Source organism: Squalius cephalus, assembly GCF_949319135.1.
Source record: "Squalius cephalus genome assembly, chromosome: 10".
In the NCBI taxonomy this organism is placed as follows: domain Eukaryota; kingdom Metazoa; phylum Chordata; class Actinopteri; order Cypriniformes; family Leuciscidae; genus Squalius; species Squalius cephalus.
The window spans coordinates 14118874-14142050 of record NC_137131.1 but is presented as its reverse complement, the minus strand read 5'-3'; the positions used below and the strand labels follow the sequence as shown (position 1 = coordinate 14142050).

The 23177-nt window shown below is 37.7% G+C and overlaps 2 protein-coding genes across 5 annotated transcripts in view; both read right to left on the bottom strand.

Moving 5' to 3' along the window:
* Positions 1-18684, bottom strand: part of mast2 (microtubule associated serine/threonine kinase 2) — a 135194-nt gene extending 116510 nt beyond the window's left edge. For all 4 annotated transcript variants that reach the window (XM_079882821.1, XM_079882822.1, XM_079882823.1 and 1 more), the window contains exon 1: positions 17655-18684. In XM_079882821.1, coding sequence (XP_079738947.1) covers positions 17655-17735 — 81 coding nt within the window. In that variant the 5' untranslated portion in view covers positions 17736-18684. The remainder of the gene's footprint in view (positions 1-17654) is intronic.
* Positions 18685-21298: 2614 nt separating this feature from the next.
* On the bottom strand, positions 21299-23147 carry tmem69 (transmembrane protein 69). Its single transcript, XM_079884027.1, has 3 exons — positions 23050-23147; positions 22817-22866; positions 21299-22585 (listed from the first exon to the last, which is right to left on the bottom strand). Exons 2-3 carry the CDS (start codon positions 22859-22861, stop codon positions 21902-21904), a joined length of 729 nt encoding a protein of 242 aa, XP_079740153.1. The 5' UTR covers positions 22862-22866; positions 23050-23147; the 3' UTR covers positions 21299-21901.
* Positions 23148-23177: the final 30 nt, after the last annotated feature.

Here is a 23177-nt window from a genome sequence, read left to right as displayed (position 1 = left end):
CCATACTGTATAAAAGTACAGAGATGGTGTAAATCTGTTTCAGAGCTGTTAAAAGTTATTATAATCCTTTACAGTAAATCATATTTGACCATTTATACTGTACTAACCAAAATTAGAGCATAAAGAATGGTGCACTCTTCATGTATCTTATTTTCATATCTTCATGTTTATTATGTGTTAAGTTAAAGCTTCTTTCTGTTTCAGAGGAAAAGGATTACTCTTCTGAGAGAAGTCTGGACAGATGAGGAGATGGAAGATGAGAAAAGAGATTGAGAATGATTATTCTTCAACAGGATGTATCAAGAGACAAAAATCAGATTTACAATAGTCTTTCCAAATGGACTTGACATGCCCAAGTAATAAGCACAAGGTTTATTGCACACATGCATGTCTGTTAGAACTGATTACTGGAGAGGATTACATAGAAACAAATTCAAACTCTGTATGGCCGAGATCTGAGTTAATACCGTGAACAGACCCTGATGGAATCTGCACACTTTTTCAGCATTCTTGGCACTGATTTCTGCAGAATAGATTTAAAATAGTGATGCTAACTTCAGTCAACGATCAATTAATTGTCGATAATAATTTAAATCAATAAAACATATTGATGGTTGATTAAGCAAGGTCATCATAGTTTTGAAATGCGTGCACTGCAGCTCATGCGCAAAACGCATGCAGCAGACACACAAGGAAATATAAAGCGAGCGCACCGTAGTTTGCGTATTCTAAATGTATTAATGTCTTCAAGCCATGAAATGGATTAGGTAGGCTAGCCATTTATTTCCAAGCATAATTAACCAAAGGTCCAAAAAAACCTCCAAACAAGTAATTTTACTGTACATAAAGAACTACTTGAGTAAACGCCACAATAAAAGTACATATAATATACAACAAGTAATAAGATCCTGGTTGACATGTGATGATCTTCTAGGGCTGTTTCAGCACTCATATTCTATGGCGCATGGTAAATCAAGACCTGTCAATCTGAGCGATCAAACCAATCCAAGCGCGCTCCAGCTGTAAAACACAGTCCGATATGTTGTGTTTGGGCTCACTCTAACTGCTCTAAATAAAGATACTGTATGTGATCTACTGTGGTTTACGCAACACAGGCTCATTGGAAAAACGTCCCTGTGGTACCATTTTTGCAAAACGCATAATACGTACCAATACTCAAAGTTCCAAAACAAGCTTAAAAACCATGGTTATGATTATGTTTTTATGTTGCATTTGCTTTTGTTAACACTATCGGGTAGGTTTAGGGTATAGTGTAGGTGTACGTTATTTTAAAACGTGATGGAGCATCAATCTTTTAGTGCCATTCACCAGACATTTCAATTCAGAACTGCAGTGATATGCACAAACTCCGACGTAATAAAACGTTGCCATATTCACAATCATCTGTTCCGGAAGAAAACTAAACACGCTTTTAGCGCCACTCACTGGACATTTAAAGGAGCTGTATGTAAGAAATCTATTTCAATTAATCATAAAATGGCCCTGATATGTCACTAGACATTAAGAAATCATGTTCATTTCAAATACTTATATCACTGACAACAGTAGTATGGCTAGGATATTGTCATTTAAAAAGTGGACTTGCAGCCCTCAACTGATGTTTATGTTGTCATTTTGTGTTTTGGCCTGACGCGCCTCCCTCCACCTATCTACCAATCACGAAGTCAGTAGTGTTTCGGGATCCGGGTTGCCAGCTTTGCTCTAACCTACCCTAACTCTAGTCGGATAAAAATGTCTAACGTTACTAAATCAAAAAGACCTCATTATAATTCAGAAATTCGTCGTGACAAAGTCCGAAATAAAACCAGAATTTGTATTGGAGATGCTTTTGAAAGATGGAGACGGCTGAAAACGGAGAAGAATTTGAACACAGACACCAACGTTGCTAATTTTCTCCTGGACAGGTAAGATTCATCTATGCTTGGCTAACTTGTACTTGATGTCAATGGACATTTCATATATTCATGACAGTCGAACAAAGTTATGCATGTTCGTGCAAAGTAACGTAACATTAGCTCACATGGACGTATGCTAACATTAGCAATGCATTATAGGAGCCAATTTATCTGTCATTATGCTGAGACGCTGAGGAAAACAACATTAGCACGCCCATTATGGCAGTTTGAAACGTAATTGAGACAGAAGCCTAACTTTACCTCAGAAAAAATGATTCGTCATTCGTTCTTCACGTACAGTATATCGTGTACTAAGTTACACATGCTGCAAGTTGACCTGAATGACCATTGAAGCAGCCTACGTTTCTGCTGAATCCTGCAGCTTATCTGGCAACCTCGAGTCAGGGGGGAGGGGGAGGGGATAGGGATACACCGCTCTACATTATTTTTAAAGTGATTGCAGTACCAGTTTTGGCCACAATCCTACATACGGTTCCTTTAACTTTGAAACTGTCGCAAAACATGCACAAACGTATTTTGCATTTTGCAAACATGTTGCCACAGGTACTTTTTTCCAAGGAGACTAGGTTGGGTTTACCAATGTTTTGTGAAGTTACAAAAACGTGTTGCAAAAGCATGTGTAGCCTACTGTTTACATGTGTGTCGGCAGCACCTTTTCATACAAATACTTGGTATAGTTTGGTTTAGGGCTGGGCGATATATCACATGACATTGTTAGGCGCATCTCGTCAGTAAAGCCGGTTCCTTGATTAGTAGTAAATCGCCATCACCTGCTTTCAGATGGAGCGGCATTCACTACAAAGAGCCGTAGTTCACTGACAAGCTGAGCCATAATGCATTAATTATCGCAGGCGATACGTCCGCGATATTAATACGATATGGATCAGCTTGTCAGTTAACTACGGCTCTTTGTAGTGAATGCCGCTCCATCTGAAAGCAGGTGATGGCGAGCTGGGACTGGCTACTTATTAATAGCTGGAAACATCAAATTAGTCACAATATTTATTGTACAAACACGCAAGGAATTTTAGGAACATTGGATGGTTGCAATTCAATGGTAAACTGTGGCGTTCTGTAAGCACAGATTCTGTGTGGGCCTGTTCATAAGCACAACTGTAGCTCCAGTGTTTAGAGAGGAGCTCTGTGAGGACTTAGATGCTCTACAGGTGAATAAATGGAGTATCAGAAGAATTAAGCTGGGACACTGCAATGATTTGTATAACATTGTATACGATTACCCAGAAGGCAAGTCTCAAGTTTAGCCGCATTACCCACATCTGAAACTCTCTGAGGAGTGAAACACAACTGGGGAACATGGCCTTTGTGCTCAGAGGTTATTTAAAGGAGATTATAAAGATCGTGCCACACATACAGGGGATCAGAAATGATCTCTGGGGGCAGAGAAGAAAGGAAAGCATGATGGCAACTGGCATTCATTTTTACACCAAACAAAATGACATTAACAGAGAAATATTTGCTTAGTACTACTATAAGTAAAAGTAGTAGTAGTAGTATGGACTTTATATAATTATTATTATTATTGAATTTATCATCACCCTAGGGCCATGCACCACATTTTAAAAAGGTGAAGCCATATATTTAGAGCACAGACTCTAATCTGTCTCTTGCAGCTGTGAAAAGGAGCACCATATTCAGACCAACAAGCCCCAGCCCATTCTACCCCAAATACAGCGATGTAAGGCACAGCCTACAGGACCTATAGAGATAAGGTCACATTCAGAAATCCTGTCACATGCCCACTGTATTATCCATAATATTGACAGATGGGCTAGTCAATGTTACTTGCAAACTTAAAAAGGAAGAAAAGAGGTTCATGCTAAACTGTAAACGCCCCCTGTAATAGATTCTCTTCTTTCATAAATACCTCCAGAGGTCAAAGAGTTTAAATTATTAATGTTTCTGCCAGAGGCGTGCTCTGACCCTGATCTAAAGAAACAAAATGTCACAAGCCATCAGTTCTGAATAAAAGAACAAAGCAATGTTCATTGGGCTTCGATGGAGTTCATAGAGTAGTAAATAAAGGAACAGAATAGGATTACTAGAAATACAATTGTACAATCAATACTTGGAATGTGAAAACTGATCATCTGCTTAATTTCAATTTCAAACATGCAATCATCAATCAACCAATATTAATTTTATTTGGACAATGTTAAATAACAAATCCAGATCAAGTGGCTATTTGCACATAGGGTTGCAAAATTCTGGGAATTTTCAAAGATGGAAACTTTCCATGGGAATTAATGGGAATTTAAGGGAATTAACAGGAATTTATGGGAATAAACGGGAATAAACTGGGAATTTTCAAAGTTGAAGGTTGGCTCTTCATAGGAAATTTAAATATAGTTGAGGAAAGTATATTTTAGCATAATCTTGACTAAAACAAACAGATGCCATTCAAATACACTTGAATATCCATGCCATTCCTCAATCACATGCACATAGCACACTGCTTACTGCATGGCTATTGAGACCACACCCCCTACTGGCACTGTGCATGCCTCCATCACATGTACAGAAGCCCAAAGCACAAGACTATTGAAGGCACACATTTGAGCCTGTGGACTAAACAAAGTTTTGTAAGTTTTGATGATATTATGGGGAAATATATTTATTAAATGTTTAAATTGCAAATATCACATACAAATGTATTCATCTAGTAGATAGCAAGCTGATAAGTTAGATGCTAAAAATAAGCTAGCATAACTTTATTTACCACATAACTAGGGCTGGGCGGTATGACGGTATATATCGTTACCACGGAAGAAAAAAATCAACCGTAACAGATTTTTTTATTCCGTGTATACCGCGACATGTAAATAAGTAGGCGTGGTTAACTCACGTGCAGCGTGCGTGAGACTGAGACACTGATATTTGTCAAAGAAACATGAAGAAAGACCAAGAGGATCCACAAAAGGAATTACGTTTTCAAAATGAACGTGATATTTTCGGGGGGGAAGGTGCAGAAGTCAACTAGAGCAGTGCAGCACACTGAAAGTTTAGAGAGACGCACATGATCGCAAAGGGGCTTACTTGACAACAAGTTCATATATCAATATTTTAACGAATAGAAATAACCTTAAATAATGTATCTATCCGTCTCTTATGTGTACAGTTACTTTCAGAGTGGACGCGCAAGCGGTTGCCGTGGTAATGAATATTTCCAAAATTCCCCAGCTTAACTTCCCATGGAAATTTACCGGAAACTTTCCGGAAATTTACCGGAAATTTTCCGCCCCTTTGCAACCCTATTTGCACATAGTTTTACATTTAAATTAAAACTAATATTGGTAGGGAGCATGCAAAAAAAAAATGTATACACACACACGCAAACACACAATAAAGCACAAACATAAGTAACAGTAACAGTAACAGAAACATCCAGTGTTTTTGTCAGTAGTATTAAAATAATTGTAGTTCTTACCATGTTTCTTTGGCTGGAATAGATAGCTTGTATCTTTGGTGAGAAAAAAAAAAAACACCAACAATCAGCTCTACTCCTCAGATAATATCAGAATTGGATGATCCTACTTTGGGAAATTCAAACATTGGAATTGGCACAAAACACAGATTGACTCATCGTTCTCAAGAAAATGTAATCCACAGTCCAGTGTACTGTTAAAAGTATGGGAAAACAATGAGTATTTATTTATACAGCTAGCTGGGTCATCAGTTTCACACCAATCAAAACACTTGGCCCAGAGCATCACCCCCCCAACGTGTGATGGGTCTCCGCGAGCTCAACGCAGGTCATTACCAGGAGAAAAAAGCCTTTGGATGGTCCACTCCCCACTGTGCTTGACTGCAATGCCCTTTCACTGAGCTAATCAAGGGAAAGTTCATAGGCTGCCTGAGCCAGAAGCACAGCATCACTGTCTACAACAGATTCATTACAGTGGGAACTGGACACAACAGTTCCAAACACTGGACAATGAACCAACAATGAAATTAGTTTGTTAAGGCAACGGCCTTTGAATCTCCAGAGAAGAACATTTTCGCCCCTGATTTGTTACTTGACTTCAACATGAGTCTGCATAAGTAATATACAGACATTCTATTATTTTTTTTGTGAAAACATCAATTTGCAATGTAAAATTTGAAAAGTGTCAGTGCGGTTGTCTAAACCACTGTTATTCACATAAAGCCAAGAAAACAATTAAAGCAGAGAACTGCATGTTTCTATTCATATTCTAATGCTGTAATTGTTGTTTTCCACGGGACTGAATTTTAAAATTGCTAAACTAGACGACTGACATGTGGAAAGAAAAGGTCTCTCTCTGATGGATTTACTACCCGTCCGCCAGAATCTGTGACAATAGCTGTCATGTCTTTTTTCATTAAAATCAAAGTGTCTGAGGTTCTAGCCTAAATGATCATCAGCTTAATAGGAATCAGAAATGAGATGGCTTTGCAGCTCTGCCAGCTGAACCCCATGAATACTGACACACATATCAGCATATTAAACTTTAATGTCTCAAAATATTTAAAAACAAGTTTAATAGCTTTCGTGCTGCTTTTCCCTATGGAAGGCACTAAAATTAACCCTGCCATTTTAAGTTATTCCTGTGTTACAAATATTTAAATGATCACAGAAGTACTGGGATAAAAGTTTATAGTTCGGATATAAACACTGATGTCTATGGAAGCAAATCATCTTTTTAAATTAACTTGCCGCCTCAAATAACGATTGTATCGATTACATCGTTACGCCACCTGGTGGCTACAAGTGCAACTGTTAAAAATGTATTTGTCATCAATCTGAAAGAGAAAATAAAGTGTCCGCGTGAACCGGAAGTTGCAAACGACTTTTCTCCAGTGTTGTGATGTATTTCCCAGTGAAAAGGAATATTGAACAGAGGGCAGGGTTTTACTCTAGCGCTCCTCCTCTCTCTCTCTCACTCATAGCAGACTAAAAACGGTTTGAGGGGAGTGGTTAAGCGTTTCCCAACCCAAGCCGTCAAACCTACATCATCCGCCATTCCAGACCGGAAGTAACTTTTCAGACTTTGATTAAAGATTACGACGGCAAACAATTTTTTTCTGTGTATTAACTTGCACGGATTCATTTGTCACCACAAGACTAGTAATATGCACTAACAAAGTAAATAGGGTAAATTTTGATTTCAGTTGGACTTTAATCATGAAGTTATTTTTGTCATTGAATCATTCATTCAAAAGATTCATTCAAAAAAATATTGATTCATCCAGTAATGAAATAAGTGAAGTATTTATGAGTGAGTCATTGAATCATTCATTCAAACTGTTTTGTTTTTTTAATAATAATTAATTTAGATTAATTAAACATTTTAAATAGACTGCAGCAATTAACATTTTGTCAGAACCTCTAGTAAACTACATGCTATTTTGATTAGTTGTTTAGGAGAATCGTGATCTGAAAAAAAAAAAAAAAAAAAAACTTGATTCTTAATCTATCCAGAATTGTGCAGCTCTACTAGATGACTACTTTTTTAAGAGAGAACAGTTATTGTTTTCCTGAAATTATTAATTTAACAGTGGTCTATATGGTGTGATGGTATCTACAAAATTAGAGCAGGCAAGATTGTGTTTTTTTAATTCCCTCCACCCCATCTCTGTCTACCGGCAGGATTAAAAAAGAAGAGCAACTTCAAAACCTCCACAGTAATTAGAGGGCGATAGAGCGTGACACTCCAGACTCTCTCAAAATCTAGCGCCTCATTGAAAACCCAAGCCATTAAATTGGATTTTACTTTGCATAAACTGAATAACAAACAGCACGTGATCATTTTCCATTCTATTTTTACATAAATTATGCCCACTGGTGATAAGACTTCATCATTCTCATCTCATCAGTATGAGCTGCTGTATAACCCTCATATCATAAATTGGAGCCATGAACTTGTGAATAAGTTTGCATGTGTTTTTTTATTCTATATGTGGTGAAGTCTCTTCCATTAAATGATTCAGTGCTAAATCTCACACCCATCAGCTTCTCCCTGCATGCCTCAAGATATTAAATGTAAGGAGGTGAGCACACAAAGCAGATAGAAAAGCCAATAATCTAGAAGAAATTCTTACTGCAATCATTAAGTGTAAGTATAGGGTGGGTGTTATATTGCCTTGGTTATAAAATTCAAAGAAATTAAACTGGTTTATTTAGGTCTTATATTGAAATAAAAATAATATGTAATATGAGGCCTAAATAAACAAATGCAATGTATTTTGGTGGCTGTCAAAATATTTTCAATGCAGCAAAAAACAAAACAACAATGCAGTCTGTGTGTGTGAATGCTGTATAAAAATGCAGTGTTGGTTACAATACATTATTAAAGTGAGTTTTAAAACACAAGCTCACTAAATCTGGGCCCTGTTCTACGACCCTTAGTGCATTTTTATCATTCACCAAACAAATAGAATCAATTTTATCTCAGCCTTGATTCTTTCAGTTTAACCTATTCCCTATAGTTATCAACAACAACCTACTCAGTTTAGAGTCAGGTAAGATTGATGAGTACGGGGGAATGTTTTCCATATAAATGTGTGTGGTTTTCCCAGTTCTCAAACAGTCATTAAACTGATTTGTACACAAACTATTCAAATGTGTGGCCGAACGAAGTGTGTAAGAATATGGGTGTGTGAGCATGTGTGCTTGTTTACATAGAGAATTCAAACAGGAGCAGGCTATTAGTCTAACTTCTAAACTAACATTGACAATGAAGCATACAGTAGCCTACTCAACAATCCAGCTCTAAACGCAAGTTTGGAGTCACCCAGCATTGTTTTAATCCCAAACTTTTTGATGTATGACATACACATTCCAGCATCTTATGCTGGATACCTATGTTATGATGCCCTACAAAATACAGAAAACACATTGTCAAAAGTTACATATGACTGAAATCAGGTCTCTTAGAACAAGGTTTTTCAAAATAAAATAAAATGTATTTTTAGTACTGTCAAAGTTAACATAGATATTAACATAAAATGTTTAACAACTTGAAAATTAAACATTTATCAATCTGCTTATTTTATTGTATTGACAGCCCGAGATTTTAACAGTAAGAAACACTGGTTATTATTTTAAAGTTTTATATATCAAACATAGTGGGTGGGAAAAAGATACACTGTCAATGTAATATTTTAGTAATTTGCTTTACGACAATGACAGGACAATAGCACAACAATAGTTGTGTTTGTGTTGAGGTGCACAGGAACTCTTTGCGCAGTACTGAGTCAGTCAGTCAGTTTATTGTTTCTGCATCATTACATTCTGCCTGTGGACAGCATCAATTCCAGCCTTGCCAGAACCATATAACATAGAGAATCACAATCAATACCGATTTGCACACATAAACATGGTGAGTCCACACAATAATGAACACTGGATGTACAGTTGTGGTCAGAATTAATGGCACCCCTGGTAAATATGATCAAAAATGGCTGTAAAAAATAAATCTGCATTGTTTATCCTTTTGATCTTTCATTCAAAAAATGCGCAAAAATCTAACCATTCATTGACGTAAAAGAATTGAAAGTGGGGAGTAAATCACATTTTGAAATAAATGCTATTCTCCAAAAAACGCTGGCCATAATTATTGGCTCCCTGTTATTAAATACTTTTTGCAACCTGCTTTTGCCAAGATAACAGCTCTGAGTCTTCTCCTATAATGCCTGATGAGTTTGGAGAACAACTGACAAGAGATCAGAGACCATTCCTCCATAGAATCTCTCCAGATCCTTCAGATTCACAAGTTCATGTTGGTGCTTCTTCTCTTCAGTTCACCTCACTCATTTTCTATAGGGTTCAGGGGACTGGGACGGTCATGGCAGAAGCTTCATTTTGTGCTCAGTTACCCATTTTTGTGTTGATTTTGATGTTTGCTTTGGTTTTTCTGATGGAAGATCCAGCCCATTATATGATTTTTAGCAGAGGCAGTCAGGTTTTGATTTTTTATCTGTTGGTATTTGCTAGAATCCATAATATCATGAATCTGAAAAAGATGTCCAGGACCTCCAGCAAAAAAATAGGCCCACAACATATAAGATTCAGCAGTGTATTTAACCGTAGGCATGGGATACTTTTTATCCCTGTTTGCACCAAACACATCTGGTGGGTTTGCTGCCAAAAAGCTCTTTTTTTGTTTCATCTGACCATAGAATCCGGTCCCTTTTAAAGTTCCAGTAGTGTCTGACAACTGAATATGCTGGAGTTTATTTTTGGAGGAGTGAGTTAGATTTTTCTTGAAATCCTCCCAAACAACATGTGGTGATGTAGGGGTTGTTTGATATATTTTCTTAGGCTTTCTGACCCCCAAGACTCAAGTAATCTCTGCAATTCCTTCGTCGCCGAGCATCGAGAGAACAACCAGCGCTGTTTTTCCAGTTGTTGTGAACACGCACTAATGGATGTCTAACAATTTCTTAGCTTTCTGGGTTTTCAGATTTAAAAACGTTAATTATAGAAACTGCACTCGTTCTGCGGTACCTTTGCTCTCACGGAACAGATAGTCTAGATATGCTTATGTACCGTCAGATGAAATCCTGCAGGTGTCGGTGTTTTCTCTCCGTCCATGCAATACATGCACATCCTTGAATGAGCGTGGATGTCTAGCGCAGGGGTTTTCAAACTTTTTGTGTGTGTGGACCACTATTTGTAATCAAGAATTTTCGCGGACCACCTCATAATACACATAATAAAATATGTCTACACATTGAGTCCTACCTGAATTAATCTGCACCTCTAATAGGCTTACTAGCTCTAAAACTATCATTGGTCATCACATCAGTACAACAGGCTTGTTAAAAGAAAGTTTACTGCACACAATGGCTGCCACATATTTAATTTATTTATTTACTCAAGCGCCCGAGGGCATAATCAGGTTCATTTGAACAACAGGCTTTCCATAGCAATGGAGTATGAAATCTATACAGTAATAAGAACACTGGAATATAGTCAACATTTCAAAACCTTTGGTGATTTTAGGGGATTATTAATCTTCAGAGTTTTACAAGTCCTCAAAAAGTACCTAGGCTTGAGTTTGTCCACTTAACAGCACATCCGCAAAACATTTCAGAAACGCGAGATCAAGAAACTAACTGGAAATTAAAATAATAACAGGCCTTATTCATTCCATTTATAAACATTTCGTTTCATATAAACTGCCTATGCCTAACTGTGCATTCACACCGGACGCGAATAGCGCGTCAAATTCAAAAAGGGATCATATGTCAAATTCGCGCCTGCCGCGTCTAGTGATACGCTTGACCACTTTGTATCAATTCGCGCGTCAAGAGCGAAATTGACGCGCGTAAAAACAAAAGTTTGAAGCGAAATTTCGTCCGGTGTGAACGCACCATTAAAGGCTATGCGTGTGATGTGATAATGAAAACATATTTGCCTCTGCCCTTTTCTCTTCAGAGAACCTGTTGCTATCCACCGAACCAATGCTGTGGTTCTAACGGCACTGAACTTGAATGTCACGGCCGAACACCACTAGGCTTTTTTAGTAATCACACAATAACTTGACAATTTAATTAAAATGTTACATCAATATAGGGCTACATATTCTTTTTACTTTTTTTTAATGTGAATTTCCTGGTAAAATGAAGGTAAAAAAAATATTATTTTATATTTAATTTTGCCTTTCCACGGACCACCTGCAGTACCCTCACGGACCACTAGTGGTCCGCGGACCACAGTTTGGGAATCGCTGGTCTAGCGCATTTAGGCCTACTTGAACTTCTAAGATAATATCTATGGTTTGACCCATTTGAGAGGCAGCCAAAATCAGAATTTAAAATGGACTGAATAAAGCTCTACGAACTTGACTTGCGATGCGACGCTGACTGATATGTATGCGCATGAATCACTGTCACACACAAACGCGTGCTCAGATCAACATTGTTTGTTACTGCATAATACATTTTTAACTAGCATTACGACACACAAAGTCTCACTTTTAGCTATGTCATTTAACTATTATAGTATTTCTGAGGGCAAAAACATGAACTTTAACTATTAGCTTTACATCAAGTCAGCTGTCACTTTAGTGCGAGGCCCTGTGCGGTCAACACACTTGGCACAGCCCTTGAGACGGTACTGCAAGTAGCATTAGCATTAGCTCCTTAACCTGAGCAAACTCGATCACGTCGAGCTAGGTGGGCGTAGTTTCAGGAACCAGGCACCTCAGCTCCACCCACGCCCCTTCTCTTTGCCCATTCAGTTATCTGGACCGGGAGTGACGTGCGGTGACGTGCTGACAAGATGGCGGTGGCTGACTCCGCCCACTTTAGGTTTCAAAACTGCTCTTCAGAAACCTACAGGTGACGTCACGGACACTACGCACATATTTTTTTACAGTCTATGATGTAGACCTGCATCTCAGAAGAATTAGTCTCTCCAGTCTATCTGTGTTTGGCTTATTATAACATGGATTAAGCAATGCCAAGTGCTGTAATCTAGAAGACTTTTTATAATTGCACATGGTGTGCAAATTCAGGGATAAAGGAAGCTGTCGAGTAGCTGTGCCTCTGAGTGGTTTTCATCTGTGCCACCAGCTCAAACAACGTGTGCTCAGCCATAATAATGATGGCGCTGGAGAGCTTTCAATTTTGAGAAATGACTGATAACAGAAGAAGGGAAACGCTTCACATGCAGGACTAATTTAGAGAAAAGCAGAATCAAAATGGGGGAATACAAGTAAAACAAATGAAGAAACGTGTACAAAGATTTCTTTGGCATTACGCTGCCTTCTTGATTAGTGTATGAGGTAACTGTAGGCTTTGCTGTAAAATATTGATTAAAGGTTTATATTGATTTATGTATTTTTTCGAAGATGTCTCCATAGTTCTAAGAAGTCTTTGAATGGCATTACTCAATGTGCTAAGAGGGAAGATGGAGGGCAGGTTAGGTTGCCCCAGGGCCAGGAAAAAAAAGACTTTGGCTGCCTACAGTCTAAAAGAAGCAAAGACAAATCCTTATAATAACAAAGTAACAGAGCACTTTACAGGGAATGCAGACAAAATCCTCTGTAAAACAATAACTTGATGTTGAAAACTTGATTCCAGAAACAATATTTAAATTGACCATCTAAGAGTAAATGAATGGCATGTTATTATCAGGTCTATTTTATTTAAAGACATAATAAATTAAATAAAACAGAAAAGTGGACAGGATCCTTCATCAGTGAAGAGTTGTAAATGACAGAAACATGTAGCTGAAAGAATGTCAAAAGTGCAGGGACTCACTTAAGTTGATATTAAAATAAAGAAAGCTCTAAGTTTCGATAGCACCAAGTGCTAACTTGCGTAGACACCAGTGCATTGTCTAACTGATATCCAGCTATTACTAAATGCTAGCTAGCTTGATTCTCAAATAATTGAGAAATAAATGCTACACACAAAATATGAATGCATTTTAAAAAATTAAATAGAGATGCACCGATACTACATTTCTCAGTTAACACGGAAAAAAAACCCTCTCCCAACTAACTTGACAACACTATTTTGTGAATTTTAACTGTGCAATCACTGATCTAAAAGGATAGTGGAGCAACAGGAAAGCAAAGAATGGCAGGATGTTTTTTCCAGCTATTGATGGTCCTATACACCCATTAAGAAGGTAAAACGTATCAATCAACAAGACACTCACTTTATTGTCTTTATTTCTTACAATAAAGGGGTTTCTTTGAGACAAGGAAATATCTGACTATTCACAAAAGTGCCGTTTGCCCTTTACACAACAAAAAGACTGAACCACTCCCCTCTCTAGTGACTGGTAAAACAGTCAGAGAGTGCTTTCCACTGCATTAAAACAGCTGTTTTTATGACATGTTCTCCTACACACACACAGGCTCCCGCTTGTAGCATTCCTCTTCCTCGTCTGATCTACAGTACCTCATAATACAGTGCAATTCTCTGTTGATCCCAGTTGTGAGCCTTGATAAGACCTCAGACCGGCCAGTTAATAACACTACCATCTCACAGCCAGACAGCACCGCCACGAGCAATAACAATGCACACATTTGACTATTTTCTATTCATATAACATTTTATGGCTGATTTGTTAAATAAGCTTCAGTGATTTTCTGGAGAAAAAAGACAGATCTTTTGTTTATCAATCACATTCAGCATCTGCACATAACAGAGAGGTGTTTGTGATGTGTTTTGAACTGGTTGGTGGAACTAAGGCTGTGCTATAAAATTTCAGAGCTTGTGAATGGATCAGTAATTTTATGTCATTTATGATTGCAGAGTGAAGTACTATGTGCTCCATAAAACCTGGCATGTACCATTGTTTTCATGCCTATTTTGAACATCTGATAAGGGACTCAGAGAGGAAACTACTAAGTCTAATCACCCAAAAAGCATCTGGTCCTCAAGTCAGCGCTTAATTATTCTCTGTTTGCCAGTGCACTATAATTAAATTATTAGGATTATTACAGTATTCACCTGCACAATATTAGTCATCAATATTTTCCTGGAAGAGGAAGTATGTGAATTTTAAATGTGTATAGCTTCTAAACGTTTTGTCAACTAATAAGAGTGCACAAGCTTATTGATGGCCTCAAAGCTAATATAGACCTATACTAAAAGACCACAAAACTTCCAACTCCTATTTTCATTTCATGGAGTTTTAAATGATACAATTCAGTTGAGACCAATGAACACCCCTAAAATAATGGCTGAGCACAGCAGAGTGAGACGAACTAAAAACGCCCTGCTGTGTGACTAACAGCATGCAGCGAAGCGACAATGTTCCTACTTTCTTCTGAGAGTCAGCACCTTCTCTACATCTCTCCATTTCGTCCAATGAGAACAACAATTTATCATTGCTTCTAAACTCAATGCTAGCAGTGTTTTTGGCCATGTCACATTAGTGTTTTTAATAAAAACACATTGAACGCGTTCACACTGTCAAACATGATTTGCTTATCAAGGTAAAACTAACAGTGTCATTTTTACATCAAATTATGACATCATCAACTGAGCAGATGTCTGTGTGGAAACAGAGGGGAGAGAGTGAGTGAAAATGAGTGAATATGAAAGATCTGATTTTAATGGATAATTTAATTGAATTGGAAACCACACAAACGCACTTGATCAGATGGCCATGGCCTTTTAAATGATATTCTGCATAATGCGATGACTAGTGACAGCATCTTTTCCTTTTGCTTCACTGTCTATTGCAGCTCTAGATTAAACCCTTCACGGACTCATTAAGTGCACAGAAGCAATTTCCCAGTTATAGATTCACCATATCATAAAGGCTAGGAGTTAAAGGATAATCCAAATGCGCTCTAATGAACTACGACAAAACTATTCAAGGCTATGTCTACTGAGGCCACTCTCCATAACTTGATTAGCAGACAACTTTACAACACTGCACAATGATTGGGGAGCATATCTGGCACCATCCTCTATTGATGCAGATGCTACAGCGATCAGACAGAAAGCTTTCGACAGCAATGTTTAACAGGCTCACAGTACAGCACTGGCCTATTTTAGCCCTCATTTCAGTATAAGAGTTAAGAGCTTAGATGCCAAAAGGGAATTAGTCTTCAGCAACATCAACAACATGTTGTAACCCCATTTTCCATTATCTAACCAAGTCTGGTTATGTCAGTTCATCTCTCAAATGATCAAGAATATTTATTCAAGTAAATGCGAGGATGAAAAGCTGATTTGGGTTGGGATTTGCTTATGTAACAGCTTTTTGCACCAGCACAAGCCATCTGTGCTGCTGGTCAAAGAACTTTTAAAAACATAGTTCAATGTCTACCGGGGAGAGGAACTCTTAAAACAAAGCTGAATACCACAGATGTTTAGCTCACCACTGAAAGGTTAGAAGGAAAAAACTGAGCCCATGAAACAGGAGCCAAACCTTATAAGATGTGCATTCCAATTCGGAATTATAGTAAAACAGGACCGGATAAACTTTTTACTGCACATGGAGAGCATTCAAAAGAAGGAATCAAAAGGGTGCTGTGGAGTTCATAGCAATATCAATAGTTTGTTAGCACTTAAATGCAATTTATAATGCAGTTGCAAACTTCCATAAACCTAAAGCATGGACTAATTTCTTTTTTAAAATATGTTGGAAGAGATTTTCTTTCAGGTGTTATTTTCACATTCTGTCATGTTGTAAATTAATACTGTAGGGTGATTAAAAAGCATCAATTTTCCCTCAAAATTCTGAAACTAACATGTCAGAATACTTGTCAGGTTTATTGTACCATGTCTTGCAACCTAAGCACTTGCACTTTTGGACAAAAAGCCATGCAGCACTTCATTAAAAAGGCAAAAAGAATGGAAACACAGGATTTTACGTCTCAGAAAGTGCAACAACAAAAAAAGATGATCTCTGCACTATAGGTCACTCTGTGATCCGGGTCAGGTTAGAAAGAAGACTAATGGCTCACCTGAACTGTGCCACTCCTTTTATGATCTCATCAGGCAGAACACTGACTAACATTAAACACGGAAACACAACAGTCACATTGTGACTGAATTTGACTTCCTCTTAGCTACTACAATGTGACTGGTATATGGAAGAACGTGCCAAAATATCAGAGTGAACACAAGCCAGACATTTTGATAGTTCAAAAACAAAATGCAGCTTGACCAGACTGATGCTCTTTAAAGACAGGAAAGTGCAGGCAGTGCTATGTTCAAGAAATTTGGATATATGAAAAACTCATAAGTTGTTGCAAAAACAACTTCATGATCTCACTGTTTCTTTATTTAATCTAGTCGGTACTTCTCTGAACAATCTTGGAACAATGTATTGCATCACTTCTCATTTTATGCCCTCGCTAGGATGAATTACTTCTGTTATATTATTGCCCATTATATTGCAGCAATGACACACACAGCCACTTTGAAATCAGTGTGTATATCTATTAGTTGAATTCCACTTAATTAATAGACACTCTGTGACCACATAAGAAATTTCTTAAGTAAGAATTTCATCAGATGGTTTTGCACTTTTTGTAAAAGAAAAAATTAAGAAACACGAAACTTGTGAGTGTTTCACAAAATAACTATAAGTACTCCCCTTGTTTTATTTCCTTCCAGTGTCACTCTGACCTATCACCATCAATGATAACACAAGATTCACATTGTCAGAAAACAAGGAGCCAATAAAACTCTTGCAAAACAAATATAATATGGGTAATAAACTTGAGCAAGTCCCATAATCTTACTCGAATAAGTGTACAAAGCTAATTATAAACAATTGAAAAACACACAAAACCCAGTGTGCATTGATGATGTCCTGGTTGTGAATTGTTTTTAATAATATTCCATCAGTCTGGAATATAATGCAATTGAACAAACTAGTCATAAAATAATTTAAACAAAATAAAGACGACAGTTAATCCATCATCAGTTGAATGCTATGCAAGCTATAGTAAGTACTATACACAAGCAGACGACATTACACTTTTCTCTGTATACTCCTGCTTTCACTATATCATTTGATGAGGGATTTTTGTAAGAAAAGCTTCAATGTCATAATGCACTTGATATCTGTAAGCAGATTCTTCACGGATGGACTGAATGAATGCATTGCGCTCATTCTGCAGGGCAGCTGCGTCACATGCACCATTATCTAAAAGGACTGCGTTTGTATTGTGTTATGTTTACCTTGCATTTTAAAATAAACATGAAATTTATCTGTGTTAAAACGGGTCCACTTTTCAGTGCAACATCACTCACCTCGTCTTTTCCTTCAGTGCTGCTCTCCCGCTGCTCAGAGGTGCAGAGTTTCCTTTTGTTTTTGCTCTCGGTTCCCTTCATTCTGGTGGATGGGGGTTGAGAAACAATCTACAATAGTAATGTATCGATGAATCCGATGGTCAGTGCATTAGATGGTGAAACAGGTCTTGTTCGGATACATGTTGGGCAAACCTCTCCTCAACTTTGGTCCACAAACACAAAGACAGAATCAATAGTGACAGCAGGTTCGACACCGTGGCTTTTGTGTTGATCTCTCGTCTCGACCTTAAGTAACAATCCGAGTTGCCATGACAGCCTGTCAGTTTTCCCTTCAAATACTGTTTTGTCTTCAGTTTTATGTAACGTAACTAAACTAACGTTATGCGACTTTAGCGCGGCAAATCAGCCGGCGGAACTCGCTAAGTTAGCTCGCTAACTGTCTGCTGATAAAGTTTGACAACATCCGCAAAATAAACGTCTTTTCGGGTTTACAAAAATGAAGTGGATGTTTAAAAAACAATGTGTAAATAAACTCGCCGGTCTCGTGTCTGTCAATGTGAGATTATAACGACAGGTCACCATTACGTTGAAAAACGCCGCGTTTCCAACGTGCTTCTTGCAGTTTCCAATAACCCAGCGTATTTTCTCTTCTCTGTAAACTAATACTTTAGCATTCCGCAGTTACCTCGGCCTTAACGAAAACCTTAAAAAGCGCGATTTTTTTTCATTCAGTCAGCCGCTAGACTGACGAGATACTTTGCCGCGGGGCCACAACACAGCGCGAGCTCAACTGTTCATCATGTCTCGTGAGTCAGGTCTCGAGCGCGAGCTCTGTTTTGATACGGATCATTATATCATGCGGGCACGAAGCTCCGCTTTTCTCCTCCAACTTCACTCAAACGTAAACCCAGCCGTTGCAGCGAAACGGCTCGGTGGCAGAAATAATTGCTAATAAAAGCCGGTCCATGTCGTTGCTTTTCTCCGGGGAGGAAACCTAGCAGCTTCCTGAAGCTCGGATCCAGTGAACGACGGTGGGTGCGCGCCAAATACTGATCTGAGTTCAGTCTGTACGAGCAGAGTCTAAGTGGGGTGTCTCGTAACTACACTGGAGCGCTGATCTCAGTTCAGTCTGTATGAGCAGAGTCAAGTGGGGGAGTCTTGCGTTGCACACCGGAGGGCTGATCCTCCAATGGTTTAGAAAGGGCAAGAAAAAATCTCTTTTTGGTGAAATACGACTTTACTTAGTATTTGCTGCCATCTGCTGAGACTAAAGTGATGTTTTTTTGATAACAATTATTACATTTTCATTCTGCATAAAGCAATATTGAAAGTCTTTTATTGATATATACTGAAGAAAAAAGAAACCTGAGAAGTAGACTTAATTTTTCTTATTAAATTTATTAAATGAAATTCAAATTATAATTAAATTAGACGCAATGACAGGGTCGCCGCGTGTGTTATGGAGATTTATGTCAATTGAATGTGTTACAATAGGGAGCACAATGAATTCTGAATTGGTGAACAGAGCCACATGCCAGATTTTTGGCTTGTATCATTAAAAAAATGTGATGTAGGAGGGGCGTGGGGCACCTCAAAAAGAAACATGAAAGAAACAGTCATTTGGAATCTCATGAAGCAACAGTCTATATTTTGGTGCATGGATTCTTGAAAGGTGAATCTTAGTCTACTCTTAGTTTTTTTAGTACAGTTGCCAACAAATGTTAAAAATAATAATAATAAAATAAAATAAAAATAGATAAAGCATTGAAAAACTTTCAGCAGCATCACTGTAAAACCCAACAAGTTAGGGCAACTGAACTCAAAGCTTTTGAGGAAACCAATTGCCTTAACCCATTTAGGTTTCCCATTTTTAGTTCTGTAAACTTATTCCATTTGAGTCCACATAATATTAAACTACGATTCCACTTAAATACTTTGTGTAGCTGAAACTTAGGCCTAATTAAATTAATAAAAACCTTTAAATTAACTCAAATCATTTACTATTAATTATACTAATTGGCAAAAACACAAGAGCCTGCATGCAAGAAATAAGCAAATAGACTATAGCTGTGTCCCATTTCAAAGGCTGCATCCTTCGAAGGCCGATTGCATCACCGAGGAACGACGAAGGTTGTCCCAATTCAAAGGATCCTTCAAATGCGGCCTCCAAATTCATCCTTCGCTTCTCATGAAATGAAGGATACAACAGATAGATCCTTCGTGGCCTTGTCTACCCCAGAATTCATTGCATGCCAGTGACAACAGGACTTTTTTTGAGAGAAATTAACAAATTACTCTTTTAAACGTAAGTATTGGGTTTCAACTTACTCAAATATCTAATGATACACATGTAAAACTTCTAAAATGACCTAAAAAAAACACTTTAAAGCGGTTCAAATGTTGATTCATATCTTACTAAGATGCCATTATAGATAGTGTACTCTTTATAGTTTAAAGAAATGGACCATGGTGAAACATATTTAGACAGTTTGTAAACCCTGTTTTGTTTTCATGCAGTTTAATTTAACTTTCAAAAAAGCTATCACAGTTGCTAGGAGACAAGAACAGTCCTCCATATGGCAAGACCGTCCCATTTAACAACGTTCAGTCAGACCTTCGCGGCCTTCGAAGGATCTCTGCCATTGCTTTTCCTAAATCCTCCTCAACCTAACCACAGGCTTTACTTTTCAGCACCACCACCCGCCCCCAAGGACATAACAGAAACTCTTTTAAATTCCAACAAACAGAACATTAAACACTAACAGATCACCCCATATATTAATTGATCAATAACACATAAAATAACACTTAATTTTAAAATATATTCTCCTTTGACAGTCTGATGCAAAGCATGTTGGGAACTAGAAATTTGCTGTAACTCTTTCCTTTTGAATTCTACTTAAAGGAGAACTCCGGTCAATTTTAACATTGAGCTCATTTTTTTGTAAATTTGGAGTGCTGTCAATACAGAGAACAACAACAAAAATCGGTGTTGCCTACACCGTGTTATCCTCTTTTTAAAATTTGCACCCTGTTGACTTCAATGGGGCAAGTTTTAAACCTGCTTTTAGCCTCTTAACATCCTTGATGTGTCATTACAAGTGCCCAGCCATGTGAGTGATTCCTTCAGAGTGAACGCGGGTGAATCTGACTGCAGTAGATGTGCAAGATATGAATAAAAGTGATGTTATTTCAGCCAGCGCACATACCTGTATTTTCTTCCTGTTTTCGGTCGAAGTCCACAGTAGTCGATTGTCGAGTTCACGCGCGTGATCATAGGTAACTAAACCTATGCGCGTGAACTCGACAATCGACTACTGTGGACTTCGACCGAAAACAGGAAGAAAATACAGGTATGTGCGCTGGCTGAAATAACATCACTTTTATTCATATCTTGCACATCTACTGCAGTCAGATTCACCCGTGTTCACTCTGAAGGAATCACTCACATGGCTGGGCACTTGTAATGACACATCAAGGATGTTAAGAGGCTAAAAGCAGGTTTAAAACTTGCCCCATTGAAGTCAACAGGGTGCAAATTTTAAAAAGAGGATAAGACGGTGTAGGCAACACCGATTTTTGTCGTTGTTCTCTGTACTGACAGCACTCCAAATTTACAAAAAAATGAGCTCAATGTTAAAATTGACTGGAGTTCTTTAATATAATCAGTTATTGAGTTACAATGAACTTTAAGTAATATTTGAGTAAAATTAACTTGTTTTATTTAGTAACTGTTAGGTTTTACAGTGTATGAATGACATGACTACACAGAATTTAGTTTTTGCTAAAATCATAAAAAAAATAGATACAAAAGAAAGTTTACTTGTTCAGTACAATACAGTTCCATTTCAAACATTTTTGCATTTGCACTGCAAGATTTTTCGTTCAAAATCACTTAAAATTTAAAAATACTTTGAGTATGCAATTCTAATTTTATTTCAGTATTTATATTTGACTTATCACAATCTAACTGACGCAGTATGCAAAGTTATATTAAAAGTCAGGAAAAATTGTCCTTTGAATTCACTACAGCAATTTAATACCTGTTTGGCCTATACCAATAGGAAGCCAAATGGATATTTTATAAAAAGTAAGAGAATGGAGTCAGAAATGAAAAAAAAAAAAAAAAACAGAAAGATTCAGTGATTCAACATGGTGTAGAATATGATGTAATGTAAACACATTATTAGTGATGACACTTTTAACATATTTAATATCAATGGACTGACATTACAAATATGCATAAATCATTTATCAGAGAAATACTTCTTCTCAGGATAAAACTGCTTAATGACAACAGTGCCTATCAAGGAGAAAAAAGCTACAGCTGTGAGGATTGTCCTCAGTGCTTTAAACCAGCCGGGGTATGTGGGCAGGAGGGACAGGTCATAATGCAATGATACCCCAAGCCCTATTATCACAATTGCAGCAGACTGTGTAATGTTGTGGGAAAAAAGGAGTGCTGTCCAAGCAATCAGTGAGGGAACCACGCTGTTGGCTAAATTGAGCCAGTCAGGTTTTGCTGGACTTCCAGAAGGCAAGGCAAAACCCCAGCGTACTCCACCTAGAAAGGAAACAATGGACGCTCCGTATACAACTTGAGCAAATGCAACTTCGGGAAGATACAGTTCAGTGACAGCCATAAGTAGAGGAGCGGATACAAAAGGAATGAGACCAGATAATCCGAGATAGAGGGCCGGCTTTGGAGCTTTCTTTAGGTCTCTCATGTCATAACGAAGCAAATCAAGTTCTCTTGGTGGACTCTCTTCCTGAGGCCGTTTTTTCGGTCTCTGGCCAGACCAGTGAAATGACTGCGCTCCCAGAACAGCACCAGCCACATGTCTTGGGGGCAACTGTCCATATAAACCTCTAGTGAACAGTGTTGAACAATGAGTGGTCCACGGCCCTAAACAGGCAAACTTTCTGGACACCTGAACAAAGAACACATTTGAATTAAAACAATTGCTTCAATCTTAATGAGAATTCTCATAAACAATGAAAAAATAAAATACATAACGTGTTGGAGGTCTATTACCATTAGATAACACGGAGTGCTGTTATGAGTATTGTTATTCATAACGGAACACGCGTAAAAATACATAAATAAAATTAGATAAAATAATAATATAAAGAAAATTTGACGGGTAAAATGTTTCACTCACCCCAAAGTTGCCAAGGATGTGACGTCCGATTATACTGGCCAACATTTTACCTGCAATTTAAATAATATGAAAACATTAATCATTCGTTTAAGGACAGTTGCTGAAGTGCTGTCTGAATTACATCGGATGTCAAGTTGCTGAACTGAATTGCACATTATTAAAGCTAACAGCGCACAATCAGTGGTTTTATCTTATGTCAGAAACAGGATTCGATTAAACTTATTAAAACATACCTTGATTTCATATCATAACGTCCTAAAATAAAACGTAGATTTAGTCAGCAGAAGGTCATTACAACGCGTGTGGAAATGTGAAGCCAGACACATCACAACACGCAAAATGCCTGGAAAGTTCTTATAAA

What these genes read in the sequence shown, in the direction of transcription:
- tmem69 (XM_079884027.1), bottom strand. Translation starts at nt 22,861, where the DNA reads ATGTTGGCCAGTATAATCGGACGTCACATCCTTGGCAACTTTGGG. An exon ending in ACATCCTTGGCAACTTTGGG is followed by an intron (nt 22,586 to 22,816) that starts GTGAGTGAAACA and finishes TTCTTTGTTCAG; the next exon opens with GTGTCCAGAAAGTTTGCCTG.